The sequence below is a fragment of the Panthera uncia genome (assembly GCF_023721935.1).
Source record: "Panthera uncia isolate 11264 chromosome D3 unlocalized genomic scaffold, Puncia_PCG_1.0 HiC_scaffold_9, whole genome shotgun sequence".
Lineage (NCBI taxonomy): Eukaryota > Metazoa > Chordata > Mammalia > Carnivora > Felidae > Panthera > Panthera uncia.
The window spans coordinates 4453294-4472495 of record NW_026057587.1 but is presented as its reverse complement, the minus strand read 5'-3'; the positions used below and the strand labels follow the sequence as shown (position 1 = coordinate 4472495).

The 19202-nt window shown below is 66.0% G+C and overlaps 1 protein-coding gene across 1 annotated transcript in view; it reads left to right on the top strand.

Moving 5' to 3' along the window:
* The window catches only part of GALNT9 (polypeptide N-acetylgalactosaminyltransferase 9), an 86286-nt gene extending 69845 nt beyond the window's left edge, over nt 1-16441 (top strand). Inside the window, exons 7-11 of the mRNA XM_049620707.1 lie at nt 6277-6462; nt 9269-9406; nt 10361-10456; nt 13235-13402; nt 15642-16441. Of these exons, the coding sequence (XP_049476664.1) occupies nt 6277-6462; nt 9269-9406; nt 10361-10456; nt 13235-13402; nt 15642-15788 (735 nt within the window). The 3' untranslated portion in view covers nt 15789-16441. The remainder of the gene's footprint in view (nt 1-6276; nt 6463-9268; nt 9407-10360; nt 10457-13234; nt 13403-15641) is intronic.
* Nucleotides 16442-19202: the final 2761 nt, after the last annotated feature.

The window sequence follows — 19202 nt, the reverse complement described above, 5'->3', positions numbered from 1 at the left end:
GGGTGGGTGGGTGGATGGATGGATGGACAGATGGATGGATGGAGGGATAGATGGATGAACGGATGGATGGAGAGATGGATGGATGAGTGTGTAGGTGGGTGAGTAGATGGATGGATGAAGGGAGGGATGGGTGGATGGACAGATGGACAGACGGATGGATGGATAGAGGGAGGGAGGGAGGGAGGGGTGGACGGGTGGATGGGTGTACAGGTGGATGGATGGATGGATGGATGGACAGACGGATGGATGGAGGGAGGGAGGGAGGGAGGGAGGGAGGGGTGGACGGGTGGATGGGTGTTCAGGTGGGTGGGTGGGTGGGTGCAGGGGAGGGCAGGTGAACAAATGGATGGGGATGGCCAGGTGGGTGGGGAAGGGTGTCTCCTTAGGTGAGCTTATCGAACAGTCTCAGTCAAGGCGGCTACTAAAGAAACAGTGTCACCGGGTGCTGAGGACCGTGCTCACAAAGTCCTTCCTGCCTGAAGTCACATCGGAGAGCCCGGGAACGCATTCCACGGAGCCTTAATTTAGACGCTGACTGCGTCTGCACACACAGTGGTGCCACCCAGAGCAAGGAATTATTTTGTCCCTGGAAGCCTGTGCTGTGCCACCCGCAAATCCCGCGAGTAAGAGATGAGGACCCTGGGCAGGTCGCGGATGAAACTTCGTTATCTCTGTTCTGCCAAAGTGGCTGGAAGACATGGGCCCCGTCGGGCCTGCAAGGCCCAGGGCGTCTGTGCAGCATTTTCTCCCAAGTGTGCTTCTCGTGGGCTGGACCAGAGAGCCAGGCGAGGACGCCCCGGGGGAGGGCCCCTCCACGGCCCACGTCTTCAGCCTCAAAGCAGCACACTCTGACTTTGCAAGAGGCTGGAACCTTCCTCACCCCAGCTGTGGGACGACAGTGGGGCCTGTGTGAGGCGACCGCCTGGGGAACGGGCCTGAGGCCCCGCTGTCTGAGCCCCCGGCCGGCTGCCGGCCATCGGGTGTGGTAAGGCCGGCAGGTCAGGGCCCGGCTGCCTCTGAGAAGAGCGCGTTCCTCGGGGGCCCAGAGGTGGGGCAGCCAGGCCACGGGGGGCATTCGGGGCCAGGAGGCCAGGGTGGAGGAGGCTGGGCCGGAGGCTGTCCTGGGCCGGGTGGTTTGCACGCCAAGGGAGCCCCTCGGGCAGGCCGTCTGCTGCCCCTGGGAATCGGCTAGTCCAGGAGGACGGTCCCTCCACCCTGAGGACAGCGAGGCCCAGGAGTCACGTCATCAGACACAGAAAACCAGCAGGCGAGGTTCACACACAGGCCTGGCTTTTCCCTCCGCAGCAACGGAATCAGGGACCGGTCTCCCCACCCGCCTCGTCCACGTGGCGCGGGACCGGCCCCCTTCTGAACGAGCCCGTCACGGCCACGAACATCTGAGCACTCCAGAATCAACCCCCTCTTCCCCACACCCCGTTGGAGCAGCCCTCCCTTCTGAACAGTCCTGGGACGGGTGTGTCCCCAGCCCCACCCACGGCCCGGCCTGTCCCTGCACTTCCGGGCTGCTGGGCTGGCCTGGTTTCGGGGCCAGCATCTGTTTGAAGGGGTCGGGAGTGCCCAAGCCGTGGGTGGGAGCGTGGCCGACACAGTGGCCGCCCCGCCCCCCACCCCGCCCACGCCGATCTCCGCCAGGTGCTTCTCAGACGTTGTGATGCAGACACTGATGAAGGAGAGCCCGACCGTCCGCACCGCTCATGGCCCAGGCCATGCTGAGCACCCAGGAGCCACGTGTGCTCTGCCTGTCTCGACCCCGGGCAGTCCTCCGTGGACGCCCTCCATGGACGCCCTCCATGGGCCCCCTCCCGCTGTACCCCAGCCGTCCAGCGTGGCCAAAGCTGGCCACGGGGGCCTCTCCGCCTGCAACCGACGTTTTCGGTGGGTCTTCCCAGGGAGGTGGTGAGGCCCGCGGGGTGAACTGTGAGTCGGGGGCCCCCACTCCCCCACGGAGGCCACAGCGATGCTGCATGGAGCTGACACAGAAAGCCTTGAGAGCACACGGGTCTGCGGGGGGCCTCCGGATGCGTCGGCACGGGGCTCCCGCCCCGCCTGGAGAGCGGAGGCCCCGTGGCCTCCGGAGTGGCCTCGCCACGGGGCAGGAGGGCGGCCCCGTGGAACCGTGGCCCGTTCCATGGGGGGGCTGTCACAGACGGGAGGGACTGAGGGCTGAGCGTGCACGTGTGCACGTGGGCGTGCGTGGCGTAGTGGACGGGCGTGAGGCCCCCGAGACTCTGACCCAGAGCACAGGGCAGGTGACAGCCGCTCTCCGGAGGCGGTGCTCCTCGTGCCGGGCCGACGGCCTCACTGCACGGGGACAGCTCAGCGCGGGTGAAGGCGGGCGGGCTGGCCGAGAAGCCTAGGGCCCTGAGGGCTGGGGCCGCGCTCCTGGCACCTCGAATGAGCTCAGGGTCCAGAGGGCGTCTCCGGAAACTGCTGTGGGGCACGCCCCCCTCCCGCAGCCGCGTGGACGCGGGCGAAGCCCCCGGGGGTGACTGTGCTCGGGGGGCGAGGAGGCACCGGGGAATCGCGCAGGCGGCTCCTGGCTTCCCAACGTTCTGAGAGCGCCGGCCCGCGGCAGACGTGGCGGCCAGGCCGCGGCGGGTCTCAGTCCCATCCCGCGGGCCCACGGTGCGCCGCCACGGCGGGGACGGTCCGACCGCTCCACGGTGACCACGCGCCCTCTGGCACCGGCAGGACGTCCGAGGAGCTGGGATCCGGGGGGTTGAGGTCCCCCCGCCCCGCACTCCTTCCCTCTGCACGGCTGCCTGCCGACCTGACGCCTGGTCCCCCCTTTGCGTCTGCTGTTCTGTGTGGGGGGCAGTTGGCGGGGTTGACGGAGATAATTACCGGTGGAGGCACAGGCGGGTGTGACTCAGATCCGTGGCGCCTCCGGGCTGAGGGGTTCATGCAACAGCCCAGGCTGCCTGCCGCACCACGAGCCGGCCGCGTGACCCCGGGCCCGTCTCCTGACCTCTCGGTGCCTCCACCCCTGTTTCCACCGGACTTAACCCTGCGCCGCACTGACACGGGGTCGTTGGGCTTTCTGTCCTCCCGGCACCACCTAGTCCAGCCTCCTCAGTCAGGAACACGGCGACAGGATCCCCACCAACAGAGGCTTGAGCAGATGGGGGGCTCCGCCTCTCTCACGAAGCACAGAGCTGACGGCTCTAACTTTCCGCCGGCCGGCCGGCCCTGCTATATAGACCCTGAGCCTCACGATGGTTGCCTCCCGGCCACAGAGTGGCTGCCACTCCTCCAGACCTCACGTCCGTATCCAGAAAGAAGGGCAAAGGGCCCTGCAGCTGAGTCTGTTTCTTTTTTTTCTAATCAGGGTAAGCCGTAGCTTTCCTACAAGCCCCACCCCGAGACCTCTGCTCTCGTCTCGTTGGCCAGAACTGTCTGGCACGGCCTCCTCTAGCTACAGGGGAGTGGGAAAGTGGGGTCCATGATGTCACCGGAGCCTTGGCCCCATCACCTCCACGTAGAAGTGCCCCCGCCAGCCCTACCTGGCTCCTGCCCCGCACAGAAGCTGTCCATCCGGTGACGCCCAGAACCCCGGCGAGCTCACCTGCCTACTTCCTGTCGCTCTGTCCTGGTTTGGGGGCGTGGGGGAGGCTCCCGGGGGGGTTTCACCCCCCACGGCGGCCTTCGCTGCCTCCACTCGGCACAGGGGAGCGTGTCATTCGCTGGGGCCTGCAGGCGATGTCCCCGGGAGTGTTTGTGGGGGAGGCGGACGGCCCCTCGGTGCAGCCCTCTCTCGGACGCACACCTACCAGTGTGACGGGCGCGCAGGCCTCCGACAAGAGCAAGGCGACCGCGTGCTTCGTCGTCCACCGGGACGCCCTCGAGAGTTGCCGTGGACCGGGACGCCAGGTCAGCGGGCGTGAACGGGGCCTGTCCTGGGCAGCAGGTGTTGACTAGGGTTTGCTGCGTTGCCCCCGCGTGCAGCCGCCCCTCGCAGCTGCATCAGGTAGCTCCCGGCTGGGAGCCTCCCTTCGGACTCTGCGGCTTAGGAGCCATTTCCTTAGCCCGCGAAGCTGTGGGCCGACCGCGCCCTCTCCGGAGGGCCGGCCCCGGCTCGTCCTCGTGGTGGTGGCCAGGGCACAGGGAGCTGAGGCCCGAGCAGGGTGTCCTGGGGCCCGAGCTGGGACCCGGCACTCGGCCGCTCTGCCCCCCTCTGGTGTGCGCGAATCACGCACCCGGGGGCTCGGGCGACGGTCTCCGCCCTCGGTAGGGTCGTCCGCGGCTCCAATGCAGAGAAGAGATTTGACGGCCGGGCTCCGGGATGGGGGCTGTGCGCCAGCACGCCGACCTGGGTGAGGCCTGGTCGGTGGGCGTTTGTCCTTTCCTCCGCCGTTGGGGTGCTTGCAGAGCGAGTGGGGATGTCCCCCCTCCACCCCGAAATCCCTGAGCCCACGTGCTGTTGGGATGCCAGGCGGGCGTGTGCCTGCGCGTCCAGCGGCTTGGGGAAGGTTGCAGATGCCCCCTTGACCTCAGGCACCTGCGGCCCTCGCCCCCCAACCCTGAGCACCCTGTGGGGCCCAGCCCGGAGGACGGGGAGAATGACCCCAGCTCCCGCCGTCCGGAAACGCTCTCGCCTTTCTGAGCGGAGGAGACAGACCGTGGCCGAATGTTGCCCAGGAAAGACGGGGGTCTGAAGGGGCCCTGAGCTCGCCCACAAAGCCCCACGTGCGACAGTCTGTGTCCAGCCGCCCTCACGTAACTAAGGCTTGAGGCCACTGAACCAGACCGAGCGGGGCCTTTCCCGCCATCCTGTCCTGCGGCCGCGCCATCCAGGGTGGCCGCACCAGCCGCACACGTTTCAAGGGCTCAGTGGCCGGGCGCAGCCGTGGCTCACCTTTCGGAGGTCCAGATCTAGAACACGCCTGTCCCCGCAGAAAGTTCTGCTGGGCAGGTCTGGCGGTTGCTAACAGATTCCTGAACGTGAATTCATTCATCCATCGAACAGCCTGCGCTGAGTGCTGACCACGCGCCCGTTTTGTTCTGAGTGCAGCGGGTGGGGCCGTGGTCCCGGAGTGCAGGCCGCAGAGGGACAGACAGACCAGGGGTGACGGGACCAAGGGGCTGCAGCGTCACATCAGAGAGTGAGGAGGGGACCACAAAGAGGAGGCATCTGAGCACAGGCTTGCGGGCAGGTGCAAAGGCCCTGGGGCCGTGGGGAGAGCAGAGGAGAGACAGGTGGGGGCAGGGAGCCCCGGGAGCACCGGGGGCCAGCTGAGGCATGGAGGCCCCTCCAGGCTGCACAGTGATGGCGGCTGCAGAAGGCCCGGGGTGGGGGGGGGGGGATCACGGCGCCGTCCCTGCAGGTCCGCCAGGCTCCCACTGTGGCGCTTCCGTTTGCCTTCTGGAACATTCCTGGCTCAGCAGGCGTCCAGCTGCGTCCCCAGCCTCCCCGCTGCCCTGCAGCCTCCCAGGACCAGGCGCTGGGGGCAGGGTCCCCACCGTCAGCGTGAAGGAGCTGGCTCTGTCCGCTGGGCTCTGTGTAGCGGGCAGAGCGCGGGTCCCCCGCGGGCTAGGAGCCCAGCAGGGGGAGACTGTTGGCCGCGTGCTGGGAACCCGTGAGGAACCCCCAGCCTCCCCCCACACACAGGACGTCCCACCTGCCTGGACATGACTTGTTGCGGCCGTGTGGGGTGTCAGGAGGGGGACCCTCAGCTGCGAGATGTCCCCCCTCCTTCCCCTGCTTTCTGAAGGCAAAGTCGGGCAGGGGAGGAGGCAGGGATCCCCCGTCACCTTCCCCAAACGAGGGCTCGGCTCTGTAGTGAGTGAGCGGCAGCCCCAAGAGGGTGTCTGGATGGTCAGGCTGTGCACTGAGACAGACGAGGAGAGGACGGTGCGCCCGCGGGTCAGGGTCTTTGGGGACAGTTAGGGACTTCAGGGAGTCCTGCGCTCCGGGAAGCAGCTGTAAGACGCTTTCTTTGGCCGAGACCGGGTGTGTCTGGGGTGCTTGAGGCAGCGTCTGCGAGGCCAGCACCGCGGATCGAGGGTGTCTGGATGGTCGGCCTGCTCTTTCCAGACTGGATTGCGGGCTTGTTCCTCTGGCGGGGGGGCAGCGGCTGGTGTTGAAGCCCCCGGGCCAGGCCCCCCCCCACCCCCGCACGGAGCAAGCACAGGGCAGGGGGGCAGGGGGCAGGAGAGACGAATGTGGTGGGAGGCCCGGAAGGGGAGGCCGTCTCCCCGGAGCGGGCTCTGGAGCGTGGTCCCGGGCCCGCGGGCGGCCGTGCTGTGTCCCCACAGGTGTGGCAGTGTGGCGGCAGCATGGAGGTGCTCCCCTGCTCCCGCGTGGCCCACATCGAGCGCAGCAAGAAGCCCTACAACAACGACATCGACTACTACGCCAAGCGCAACGCCCTGCGGGCAGCGGAGGTGTGGATGGACAGCTTCAAGTCCCACGTGTACATGGCCTGGAACATCCCCATGACCGTAAGCCGGGGCGCGGCGGGGCGGGGGGGGGCCGGCGGCTGCGAGCGAGCCTCGCCGCGCCCCGTGGTGATGCCGGCAAGGACCCGGGGCCCACGTGCAGACGCACAAGCACGGGGTCTCGCCAGACGCGGGCTCTGGCAGCGCGTGCAGCCCCGGCTCGCCGCCCGCCCCGCTGCACCCTGCATGCCGTTTGCTTGTGCTTTCTCGTGGCCAGTTATACGCGGTATAGGGTCTGCATTGCGGCCTTTTGTTTATGACTATTTCTGAGAGAGAGACAGATCGTGAGTGGGGGAGGGGCAGAGAGAGGGAGAGAGGGAGACACAGAATCCGAAACAGGTTCCAGGCTCCGAGCGGTCAGCACAGAGCCCGAGGCGGGGCTCGGACCCACAAACTGTGAGATCATGACCTGAGCCAAGGTCGGACGCTGAACCGACTGAGCCACCCAGGTGTCCCTACTCTTCCTTTTTTTTTAATGTTTATTTTTGAGAGAGAGAAAGAGACAGAGCATGAGCTGGGAAGGGGCAGAGAGAGAGGGAGACACAGAATCCCAGGCAGGCGCCAGGCTCCGAGCCATTAGCACAGAGCCCGACGCGGGGCTCGAACTCAGAAACCGCGAGATCACGACCTGAGCCGAAGTCTCATCAGACGCTCAACCGACTGAGCCACCCAGGCGCCCCTCCATTTTAGCCCTTTTAAACCACGCAGTTCTGGGGCCTCGCACACACCCACAGTGCCGCACGACCACCCACCTGCCTAGTCCCCCAAAAAATCACGGAACCCGGTAGGCAGCTAATCCCCATCTGCCACCCCCCAGCCCTCAGCACCCGGCCGTCTGCTCTGTCCCGGGATTTACCTGTTCCGGACGCTTCCTTCCCGTAAATGGGGCTCACGGCACTTCTCCTCTTGTGTCTGGCTCCTTGCACGGAGCACCATGTTCTCAGGTCCGTCCACGTGTGGCGGGTGTCAGGGTATCAGTGCTTCCTTTCCGTGGCCGGGTCACGTTCCACGTATGGATGGACCACGGTTGGTTTAGCCATCCTTCTGTCCACGGACACCGTCCACGGATACCTGGGTTGCTTCCTGTCTCTTTGGTCCTCGCAGTTTCGACCCACATCTAGTTAGGGGTTGCTGTTTGTTTTTACTTTGTGGTCAACCGAGTCCCGTAAATAGCCTGTATTCTGGCTTCTCTTGAAAACCCAGAAGACCCAGTTCCCTGGCCTCTGTGACGGTAATGAGGGCGGGTACCCAGCAGAGGCTGCCCCTCACGTGGGGCGATGTCTAGGCCGCCGGTCCCGGCGCATCGGCTGTGGAACCAGCCTTCACTCGCGTGTGGCTTCCCCGGCCACTGGAGGGTGCGAGGCTGGGGGCCCTGGGGACACCCGTCCCGGACACGGCTTTGTGAAAAACACACCGTAAGCGCCAGATCTCGAGTCATGAGCCTGCACCCACGTGTACACGTGTGTGTGTGATTATCTGCCCACGTGTAGAATGCCCACTACGTAACACAAGTTGCAGAAACACCACTGATCTCCGAGACGTGCATTTCTCACTGCCACCAGCTAACCTCCCAAACCAACAGGGTGTGCCCAGAGTCTGGGTGACGCTGCTGGAGGGGCAGGCTGGGCCACCTGCTCACAAGGCCGCTGTCCCAGGCGGGGACGGGGGTGGGGGGCACGGAGGCTCCTCGAGCGGTAGTTTCCAGCCACGTGAGCGACACCATGGAAACACACACACGTTTATCAGAGATGGAAGGAGGGCACACAGTCCCTTATGAACCCTCATATTCCACCAAGGGACCCCATTCAGGAAACCACCCCATCACCCCTCAAAAGGGAACCTGGGCGTTGTCACCATGGGGCCTGCAGGCCACGTGCGTGCGGGGTCCACGGCTCCGGACCAGAGCTGGCAGACGCCCTCCCCCGTCTCATTGTAGCCCCGCGCTCCCCGCCCCCTGCCCGGACTCACCTGCTGCTCGTGTGAAGGCTGTGAGGGGCTCCTCTGTGGCCACGGCCACCACGTGGAGGAGGGAGAGGGGCTCTCCCTGGGCAGCGACCTCCCCGCCGGGCTTGGCTGGCATTGGAGCCCCGGGCACCCTGGCCTGGGAAGGCACTCTCCCAGACCCACTCACAGAGGGCTCGGTGCCTGTCACGGTGTCGGGGGCCCCAAGGCCACCCTCAGCTTCGACGTTCGGCCAGAACGACCCAGAACTCCAAAAAGCTGTGCTGCTCAGCCTATGGTTTCTTACAGCGAGAGAACACAGAGTCCCAGGGCTCGTGTAGACAGCACGTACCCCTCCCGGCAACGCCGTGTGGCGGTATGCACGGCGGGTCAACAACCAGGGACACCAACCCAAGCCTGGGGCTTGTCCACGCAGAGCCAGCCTCCGCACGGCTGACCGTAGTCCGTAGGTCACACTGATAGCCCACCACAGCCCAAAGCCCCGCAGAGATCACCCTGCGGCATAGACCGTCGGGCCCAAACCCCAGGCAGACGCTCGGTGACAGGCGGGATGATCCGAGGGCTCAGAGGTCGTCTCGCAGGGGGCAGGGGTGGGGGCCGTGGGGACGAGCCAGCACACGGCCCGTGGCCGTCTGTCAGGCCGGGGCTGGTCTCCAGCAGGCAGGACAGGCCAGGCCCTCCCCTTCGGGAACAGCCGGGCCAGCACGGGTCCTGGGAGGGCCGGGGGCCGCTGCCGGTCAAGCCCTGAGGGGTGGGGCCGCTCCCCTGTCTGTCACGGGCGGGGGGGGGGGGGGGGGGGGGGGGGGGGGGGACGCGGCCAGCTCCCGCCTCGCTTCCCGCCTTGCAGAACCCAGGGGTGGACTTCGGGGACGTGTCTGAGCGGCTGGCACTTCGCCAGAGGCTGAAATGCCGCAGCTTCCAGTGGTACCTAGAGAACGTGTACCCGGAGATGCGGACCTACAACGACACCCTCACGTACGGAGAGGTACCGCCTCCACCTGGGGGGCCCCACGCGGGCGGGTCGGGCAGGCTCCCCGCCCGGACGCGCGCCCACGTGCCCGCCACCAGCCAGCACGGTGCCCAGACGGGTTCTCGTGCACGCGTGCGCGGAGCAGTGTCAGAGCCCAGACTCACGCGGGTACGCACGCGTATGGAAGCACACAGGGTAGACACGGGGACACGTGCACGCACGCACGTGTGCACAGACACATCCACACGTGTGTGTGGACACACATCCACGTGCACGAGCGCGGACCCCTGAGTGCATTAGCGTCTGCACACTCGTACGTGTACGTGCGCGAGACCTGAAAGGGTACGTTTGCACACAGTCTGGCTCACGTGCGCACACAGCGAGCTACTGACACACCTTCCCTCGGGGGCACACACCCAAAGGTGCCCGCCTGCGCTCACGGAGACGCACGATACTCGCTGACACAAAATGTCAGGCGAGCGGGTGCTCCCTGACCACGGAGATGTGCCGGCCGATGCATCCACACGCACGTAGCCGGGCTCGTATGCACAGAGCACGCACGTAAGTGCAAACAGAACACACACGTGGGTCCGCGCGCCCGCCGCACGGGCCCTCGCCTGCACCAGCACTCGCAGCTCTGTACAGCTGGCGAGAGGACGCCGTGTCCCCGTCCCGTCACCCTGGTCTGTGCTGGCGGGGAGGGCGGTCTCCCTTCAGTCGGGGCGTCCGCCGCTCCGGGGGGACCCGGGCCCCGTGTGGGAGGAGCGCGCGCCCTCTGGCCCTGGGCTCGCGCTCAGCGCGCGGCGAGAAGGGTGCCCGGGTGGACGGTGCGGGCTGGCCTGTCTGTTCCTGGAGCTCGCGTTCTCCGGCAGAGCAGACTTCTCTGCCCCTTGGGGAGGGGGGGCGGCCTCGCGCTGGCCTTTGGGACCCCCCCAACAACGGGGTTTCTCCTTCGGTTTCTGGTTGTAGGTGAGAAACAGCAAAGCCAGTGGCTACTGCCTGGACCAGGGAGCGGAAGACGACGACCACGCGATCCTCTACCCCTGCCACGGGATGTCCTCTCAGGTGCGAGGGGCGGCTGCACCCCACGACGGGGGGAGGTGCGTGCAGGAGGGGCGGGTCGCGGCAGGCTGGGTCCAGGCTTCGGGCAGCGCGGAGACCCTCAGGGAACCCCCCGCCCCAGGTGCACCGAGACCAGGGCTTTTGGAGCCAAACAAGCCCTGGGCGAGTCACGTCACCTCCCTCGCCTCAGTTTCCCCATCCAGCAGATGGGACCCTAAAGGTACTTGACCTGTCGGGGCTGTTGTGCGGACCGCGGCGTGGGCAGAACCGGGGAGGTGTCGCGGTCCCCACTGGTCCTTACCGGCTGAGCTCCTCCCACGTGATCTTCAGCCCGGGCTCCGGCCCAAATCACCTGGGGGGACTTAGCAGCGTGCACACCGACGCCCAGCGCCCGGGCCGGCGGCACCAGGCGGCACAGGGGCAGGTCTGGGGATGCGGACGAGGCGGCCCCGGCGGAGAGCCCGGGGATTCTGGCCCCGAGGGGACCCGCTGCTGGCGAAGGCAGTGCTTCTGTTTGGTGCATGTTGCTGCTATTTCAGCCAGACCCCAGGGTGCTTTCCCCAAATGACCCTCAGCTCCCCCGAAGGCACTGAGTCTCAGCCGCGCTCTCGGATGTCGTCCGGGGGACCCTCGCGGTGACCTGCGCCGGCCTGGGCAGCGAGAAGCTGTCGTGTCCACGAGGCCCCCGGCGGTTCGTGGCGGGCTGTGGCACTGGAGCGGAGAGTGTGGGTGCCCCCGGCCGCCTCCTGCAGCTTCGTCCCGCAGCAGCTGGGATTGAGACAAGACAGTCACCCACCGGGAGGCAGGCGTGGCCTCCAGGAGGAAATCCGGTCCGCTGGCCTGTTCTCCGGCTGGCGCCCGATGTGAGGGGCCACGTCCCGCTGGGCGTCTCTGAACACGCCCGACGAGGAGCCACCGGAGGGGATCAGTGGACCAAAGTCTTCCCCAGCAAGTCCTGCGGCATGAGAGGGGACACCATAAACGACGTGGCCCCCACGACCCTCCTGGCGGGGCTCACACATGCCGTTGGGCTCGCACAGCACCAGCCAGGCCATGGCGAGGCTGCAGGATCCCCTTCTGGGGCGGCGCTCACCGGGCCGTCAGCTCAGGAGGACCTCGGAGCCTCCCCACGTGGCCTCTCCCCAGGCTGCTGGTTCCCAGGGCAAGCACCCCACGAGGACAGGGGCGTCACGACCGTTTACACCCAGCCTCAGGAGTCAGACCGCACGTCCATGGTGTCCACTCGCTCCCCAGAAAGATCCGGGGAGACTGTAGGTCCCCACCCTTAACAGGAGGGGTCAAAGTCACAGCTACGGAGCGTGCGGGGCGGGAGGCAGCATTACAGCTTGTGTTCCATAAGATTGTGCCGGAAAATACAGCCTTCGGGGGGGGGGGGCCCGCAGTGCATTCAGGCGGTGCGTGTGCATGGGTGTGTGTACATGTGTGCATATGTGCGTGTGCATGCACGAGTGTGTGCGTGTACATGTGTGCACATGTGTATTCATGGGTGCATCACGTGTACGTGTGTTGGTGCGTGCATGTGCATGGGTGCGTGTGTGTACGTGTGTGCATATGTGCGTGTGCATACACGAGCGCATGTGTGTACGTGTGTGCATGTGTATGTGTGTACACATGGGCGTGTGCACATGGGTGTGTGTACACGTGTGTGTATTCATGGGTGTGTCACATGTGTACGCGTGTGGGTGCGTGCATGTGCATGGGTGCGTGTGTGTACATGTGTGTGTACGTGTGTGCATATGTGCGTGTGCATGCACGAGCGCGTGTGTGCGCGTGTGTACATGTGTATGTGTGCATGTGTGTACACATGGGCATGTGCACATGGGTGTGTGTGTACACGTGTGTGTATTCATGAGTGCGTCACGTGTGTGTACATGGGTGGGTGCATGCATGTGTGCATATGGGTGTGTGCGTATGTACACGTGTGTGCATGTGCATGCATGAGTGTGTTGTGCGCGTGTATGTGTGTGCGTGTGTGTATTCATGGGTGCGTCACGTGTGTGTGCGTGCATGTGTGTGCGTGTGTACACGTGTGTGTATATGCGTGTACATGCGTATACGTGTGCGTGCGCGTGGGTGTGTGTGTGCATGTGTGCACGTGCATGCATAGATATGTGTGCGTTGTGCGTGTCCACACGTGTGCCTGTATGTGCACGTGCTCACGCATGAGGGGGAAGAGACGGGGCAGGGAAGGGAGAGAGACGCAGCCGTAGCACCTGCTTGTTGACTGAGCGTGAGCTGCTTTTGAAGCACTTTTGTGTCGTGCCCCCTGGATCCTTCCGGTAGCCCAGCCAGGCAGGTGCTGTCACGACCTCCTGCGTACAGACGAGGACGTGGAGGCAGGGAGGTGACGTGACTTGCCCAGGGCCACACGGCTGGGGAATGCCAGGCATCTGTGAACTGGCTCCTGGCCTGAGGGTTTGGTTGTTACTTTCGTGATGTTTGGCGAACAAGTGGGACCCAGGCGCACGTGAACTTGGGGCCGCTCCCCACGCGGAAGTGAACGTTCACCCCTGGTGGTTCTGGGCAGATGGTGCGTCCTGAGGGCACGTGTGAGCTTCCCTCCTCTGGGCCGAGAGAGGGGCCCCGGGAAGCTGAGGGCTGAGCACAGTTCTGGAAGGGGGCCTGAGGCAGTCCTGCGGGGGGCGTGGGTGGAAGGAACGGGGGGGAGGGGGGGGCCAGGGGAGCGGGGCGTCTGGCTCGCCCGGTGCCCGCCCCCCCGCCTTCCCTGACACCCAGCCCGTCCCCGCGGTCCTCCCGCAGCTGGTGCGCTACAGCGCTGAGGGCTTGCTGCAGCTGGGCCCCCTGGGCTCCACCGCCTTCCTGCCCGACTCCAAGTGCCTGGTGGACGACGGCAGGAGCCGCGTGCCCGCCCTGAAAACGTGTGAGGACGTGGCCCGGCCAGCGCAGCGGCTGTGGGACTTCACCCAGGTCGGCAGGGCACCGGGCACCCCCTGCCCCCGCCCCTGCCCCCGGGGCCCGGGTGCGGGGGAGGAGCTGCGAGGGCACAGGGGTCCTGGATCGGCCGCTCCCGGGTCCACTCCCCCTGGTGACCTACCTCTGGCCACACAGCCAGGGAGGGGCCCGCCGGTCTGGGCACAGCACTGTGGCTGCCCAAGCTCCCGCCTCCTCTGGCCTCCCGGAGGGTACGGGGTGTGACCGCCACCGGGAAGCCCTCAGGGCAGCTCCTGGCCAAGCGGGGCCAGGCTGGACTCCCTGCCGAAATCAGCCCCTGCTGGGCCCTGGCTTAGAATTTCCAGCCCCCAGAACATATGGGGCGGACGAGTCAGTGGCGGCCTCCCTGCCTGGTGCAGCAGCCTGGACACCCGCCCCCCCAGCCCTGGGGACCCCGGCCCAGGCCCCTCCCCGACAGCAGCCACCGGCTGGGATGCTGCCTGGCCCAGAACAACAGCCGCGGGCAGCTGGCCCCCGGGGAAGGGGCAGGAGGGGCAGGAGGGGCCTCCCAGCCCCGGGCGGCTCTGGGCCGAATCCTGCTGGCACTTCTGTCCGGCTGCCTTCCACCGTGTGGCCCTCTCCGCAGCCCCTCCCGCCCTCTGTGCCCCCCGCTCCCCCTGCACCCCACATGCGTCCATCCAAACACCGCACGCCCTTCTCTGGCGTCCAGGTTTCCACCCACATCAGCCCAGGACTCGCCCTCTTGGGACTTGCTGGAGACCCCGCCTCCCTCCAGCCCTGCTGAGTGCCCCCGACCCCTCTCCCTCAAAGCCATTTGTGTCCTAAATCTCTGCCGTCTCCCCTGGCGGCTGAACGCCCCAGATGTGCATGCTCTCGCGTCTGAGGTCAGGTGCCGAGGGCCCTGGGGGCTCCTTCCTGCCTCTCCAGCCTCTCCTGGGCTTGTGGCCACACCTCTCTTCCCTTAGCCCGCTGTCTGGCCTCCCGGTCTCCAAACCTGTCCCCTGGTCGGTCGAGGGCACCCTGCTCTGGCTTCTCCTGTCTTCACCACTCACATCTGCTCGGACCCTCAGGCCACAGCGCCAGGTCCTGGGGGCAAGGGCCTGGTGCGTCTGACCTGTTTCTCTAGAACTCTCTGCCCTTGGTACTTGGTAGCCAGGCTCTGGGCCCGGGGAGCCACTCCCAGCCCCGCCACCGCCCCGCCCCGGGCTCTCCCACCTGACAGCGGGCATCTTCCAGGGGACATCCCTGGTCTCGTCCCCCACCCCAACCCCACACACTCCCTGCCTCCGCTCCCACCAAGCAGCCCTGTGACAAATAAACACCCTTGGCAGCCCTGCCCTGGGCCTCGGGGACTGGGACTTTCAGTGACCGGAGGGGCTGCAGGGGTGAGCTGTCACGGTTTCGGGGGCGGAGCCAGCAAGGGTCAGAGGTCCCCAGGAGGCTGGGTCTGGGGTCGGGATGGCGAGAAGGAGCTGTCTGGAAAAGAAAGGAAAACACAGTGTACAATCCTGAGGTCCCCAGGCTTGGGCCGGGGTCCTTGATATCTGGGAGACCAGAGGGCCTGCATGGGTGACCTGTGGGCAGATCGGATATGCCAGGCAGTGGGGACGCACTTGGGGGAGCCCCCTGTCTCAGGGGCCCTGTCTCCATTGTGCTAGTCACTCCTTGGACCCCAGGAGCAAGGCAGGCAGGTGACACAGCTGATAGGGTGAAGATGCCTGAGGACAGAGGACCAGGAAGGGACAGAGGGACCAGGAGGGGACAGAGGGATGGGGGGGAACAGAGAGGTGGGGGGGTCAGAGGGACCAGGAGGGGACAGAGAGACCAGGAGGGACAGAGGAGCAGGAGGGGACAGAGGGATGGGGGGGAACAGAGAGGTGGGGAGTCAGAGGGACCAGAGGGGACCAGAGGGATTGGAGGTGGGGAGACGGAGGGACCAGGAGGGGACAGAGGAGCAGGAGGGGACAGAGGAGCAGGAGGGGACAGAGGGATGGGAGGGAACAGAGAGGTGGAGGGGTCAGAGGGACCAGAGGGGGACAGAGGGATTGGAGGCGGGGGGACAGAGGGACCAGGAGGGGACAGAGAGACCAGGAGGGACGGAGGAGCAGGAGGGGACAGAGGAATGGGAAACAGACCCCAGAGTCTTGGGTGGCCATGCAGTGACCTGTATGGGGCCGGTCAGCGCCCCGCTCCCGAGGTGCTCTCGGGACGGGCCCCCTGGGCGTCCATGCTGACCTGTCTCCCCTCCTGGCAGAGCGGCCCTATCGTGAGTCGAGACACAGGCAGGTGCCTGGAGGTGGAAATGTCCAAGGACGCCAACTTCGGGCTGCGGCTGGTGGTACAGAGATGCTCGGGGCAGAAGTGGACCATCAGGAGCTGGCTCAAGCGCGGGCGACACTGACCGCCAGCCCCGCCCCGTGCCCTCCCGGATGCAGACCCCGAGGACCCGGGGAGGGCGTCGGGCCGCCTGCTGGGCCGCGTCCCTGGGACCGAGGGGGCCCCCTGTGCACTCCGGAGGCAGGTGCCAGGGACCGGCCGGCCCAGCAGGAGCACAGACCCCGAAGCCAAGCCCACCTCGGAATCACGTGCCTTTTCTACGGTATTCCTGTCCAGGCCGCCGGGCCGGCCACCTCTTCTGCATGAAGCCCCCTGTATGTTCCCCCCCCCCCCCCCGTCGCGGAAATAACCCCCGTGAGCTCCGTGGGTGGCCCAAGCTCCCATCCCGGCCGGGCAGGACCGTGGCCTCCTCCCGTCTTCTGACCATCTAAGGAAAAGCCCAGAAGAGCAGAGCAGAGCCCTCTCCGAGGTTGGGGGCGGGGGGACGCGGCTGCGGCCGTCCCGGCGACGCCCCAGGCAGTGCTGACCAGGAGGCCGGTTGCCGCCCCGATCCAGCGCCAAGCGGGTCAAACAGGACAGAGCTGGTCTTGTCCTCCGGAACTCTAGCGGCTGGGTCGTCCGGGGTCGGGGCCCCTGTTCCAGTGTCTCGCCCGGGGCCAGGCGCCTCCCCCCGCCTTGTTGCTCCAAGGCGGGGGTCAGCGAACTGGGACCCACAGCCCTGTGCCTGTTTTTATAAATAAAGTTTTATTGGCACACAGCCGCACCCACCTGCCTCTGTATGGTCCGGCGCGACCCTCTCGCCCGGGGCCAGAGTTGAGCAAGAGCACGCTCCCCACAGGCCGTCCCAGGGGCTCCGAGATGCCGTCTCTGGGCGGGCCGGCGCTTAATGATTGCGGTGAACATCACAGGGCCCCGCCCGTCCCCGTCCCCCAGCAGAGCCACCGCCCGCTACGCCCAGCAGCAGGTGCGCCCGACACTAGCCGCTCCCCGGTACTACCCCACACTAGCGCCCTCATTCTGGGTGGAAGGCCTCAGTCGCCCAGCGGTGGGGACAGCTACCAGACCGACGCCCGCACAGCCCTCGCACTGCGGTCTCCCGGCGCCTAGGGGTCTCCCCCGGGGCAGAAACTGTGGCTGTGTTGGAGACTTCCAAACCCCCCCCCCATTCTTGTAGAGCAGCCCAGAGCAGGGTTCCTGGACACCCGGGCTGCTTCACACAGGACTTAGCTGGTCCCGCCGAGCTGGGACCAGGCAGTCAGCCTTCCGGGGGGTGGGGAGCCCGGCTGCCCCTCCGGGGAAGGCGTCACAGCCGCTCCCCGCAGTGTCTTTCTGAAGCGGAAAGTTGTTCTGGGAGTGCCAGGGGGGCTCAGAGCCGTGAGACCACACTCGTTCTCCACCTCTCAGGCTCTGAGTCTCTGGGGAAGGCGGGGGCTCTGACCTGCCCCCTGGGCACCCCCCACCCCAGCCCCGTCCTCCTCTGCTCCTTCCTTGGGTCCCGTCCCCTGCTTCCTGCCACTGTGGGAAGAAGCCCTGGCCGGCCCCAACCTCCCCACTCTCCCCAGAGAACTCTACCAGCTCCCACCCGACTCCCCAAAAAGCCCCCTCTGTCTGTCTCAGATCTTGCCCAAATTGTAAGACCATAATGGAGGCAAAAAGCCAGCAGCGAGCGAGACCTCAAGAGTCAGCCTCTAGCCAAAGACCTGGGCACACATCCAGAAGTTTCCCAACTGAAGGTGAAATGGTAGCAGCCCTTGGCGGGCAGAGCGAGCTAATTGCCTGTGGTTCAAAATAGAAAGTATCTCAGCTGAAACCCAGAAAACTCGCTGTTGCATACCGTGCGTTATCGAAACCGCCAGCGTGAGGGTTTGTAGCCCACGGGACGCGGAGGGTGTCTCGACAAGCACCCCCCACACCCCGTCCTTGCGGGAGGCGGCGAGTTTTGATAGCGCGCTGTCGGGTCCTGGCTGGCCCCCAGCTCCTGCCTCGGCACGAGGACGAGGGTCGGCAGGGCCGAGCTGGGCCCACAGGCAGCAGGACCACGGCGGGGCGAGGCCCTTGGCCTACCCTAACCAAGATGGAGAGACCGCCTTCTCCATGGGGCAGGGCCGCGGAGCTCCCTCACCTCCATTCACTTCTGCCCCCACTGCCTGGTGAGAGCTGTGTCCCCCCATCGAGGCCTGCCCCGAGGATCCCGGGGCGGGGGGGCGGGGGGCTGACTGGACCCAGAGAGCCCCACCAGGTCACCGGCTGGGAGGAAGGAGGGCGGCCCCGCCGACCACCGCTGCTGTTACAGCCCATGCCCTGTGGGGGCGCTGTGGAGACGCTCCCGCACAGTTGTGCGGTCACAGCGTGGCCCTGGCTGTGGCCGTGGCTGTGGGCGTCCCCCCACCCCGTGCAGATCCCTGTGCGTTCTAACTCCTGGTGATGCATAGTCCCCCGGCCCCCACCGCCCCCCTGGACTCAGAAGGAGCTCTCGCACCATCCACGGGCTGCGCTGAAGTGAACGCAGTCCCCTGAGACCCTGACTTCTAGTTCACACTTCCTTTGCCTTAAAGCACAAAAATTTTTCTTTGTCCGCTTTTCAAACACCGGTCTGTGGTGGAGGCCACCCGGTTGCCCCAGGAAGGAGCCCATCCATCAAACAGGGACTTTAATGCAGGGGTGGGAGGTGCTGAGGCTTTGGCCAGGGTGTTAGGGCACCCTGGAGACGCACCCTCTGTCGGCTGAAGGGACCCAGGAGCCCGGCCACTTATGGGGCTGACGCTACAGAAGGAGCGATGGGAGCACCCCCCCCCCCATCAGAGATGGGAGAGGACACCCGGCCGCTGCACCCCCGGCTTCCCACCGACGGCCCCTTCGGCTGAGCCTCCCAGAAGCTACGACTCGGGGAATCTCAGGACCGGGACCGTGGGCGCCTCTCAGCCCAGCAGGGAGAACGGAGGCAGGAAAGGGTCTGGGCGCCGACCCGGGGCTGGCAGCCAGAGGGACTCTTCTCCAGCACAGGTGACCCCCTCACCCCCCGGGGTCCCGCCGTGCGGTGCCCGCGATGAAATCAGGCGTGAGTCTGCAAGCTGGAGGGAAGAAGGTGCACGGCCACGAAATCTCCTCTCCCCACCTGCTTGGGAAAGTGCCCATTCTGGGAAGAAGGAGGAAGAAGGTGAGGGAGGAAGGAGAGGAGGGAGACATAGGTTTAGAATTACAATCCCACTACATCCTTTCAACAACCCTCGGTAGTGCCGAGAACTTCTGTGCCCATTTTACAGATGGGGAAACGGAGCCTCGGAGGACTGAAATGACTCGGCACAAGACGCACACTTTGCCCAGGGGCAGGTCTAGGGGTTCATACTCAGATCTGCTCGACCCCAAGCCGGTGTCCCCTCCCCTCTGCCTGGCTGCCTAGAATTTTTTTTTCTTTTTAAACAACAGTCATGTTCAAATGGCAAAGACACAAACAAACAAACAGAATTTGCTGAAACTT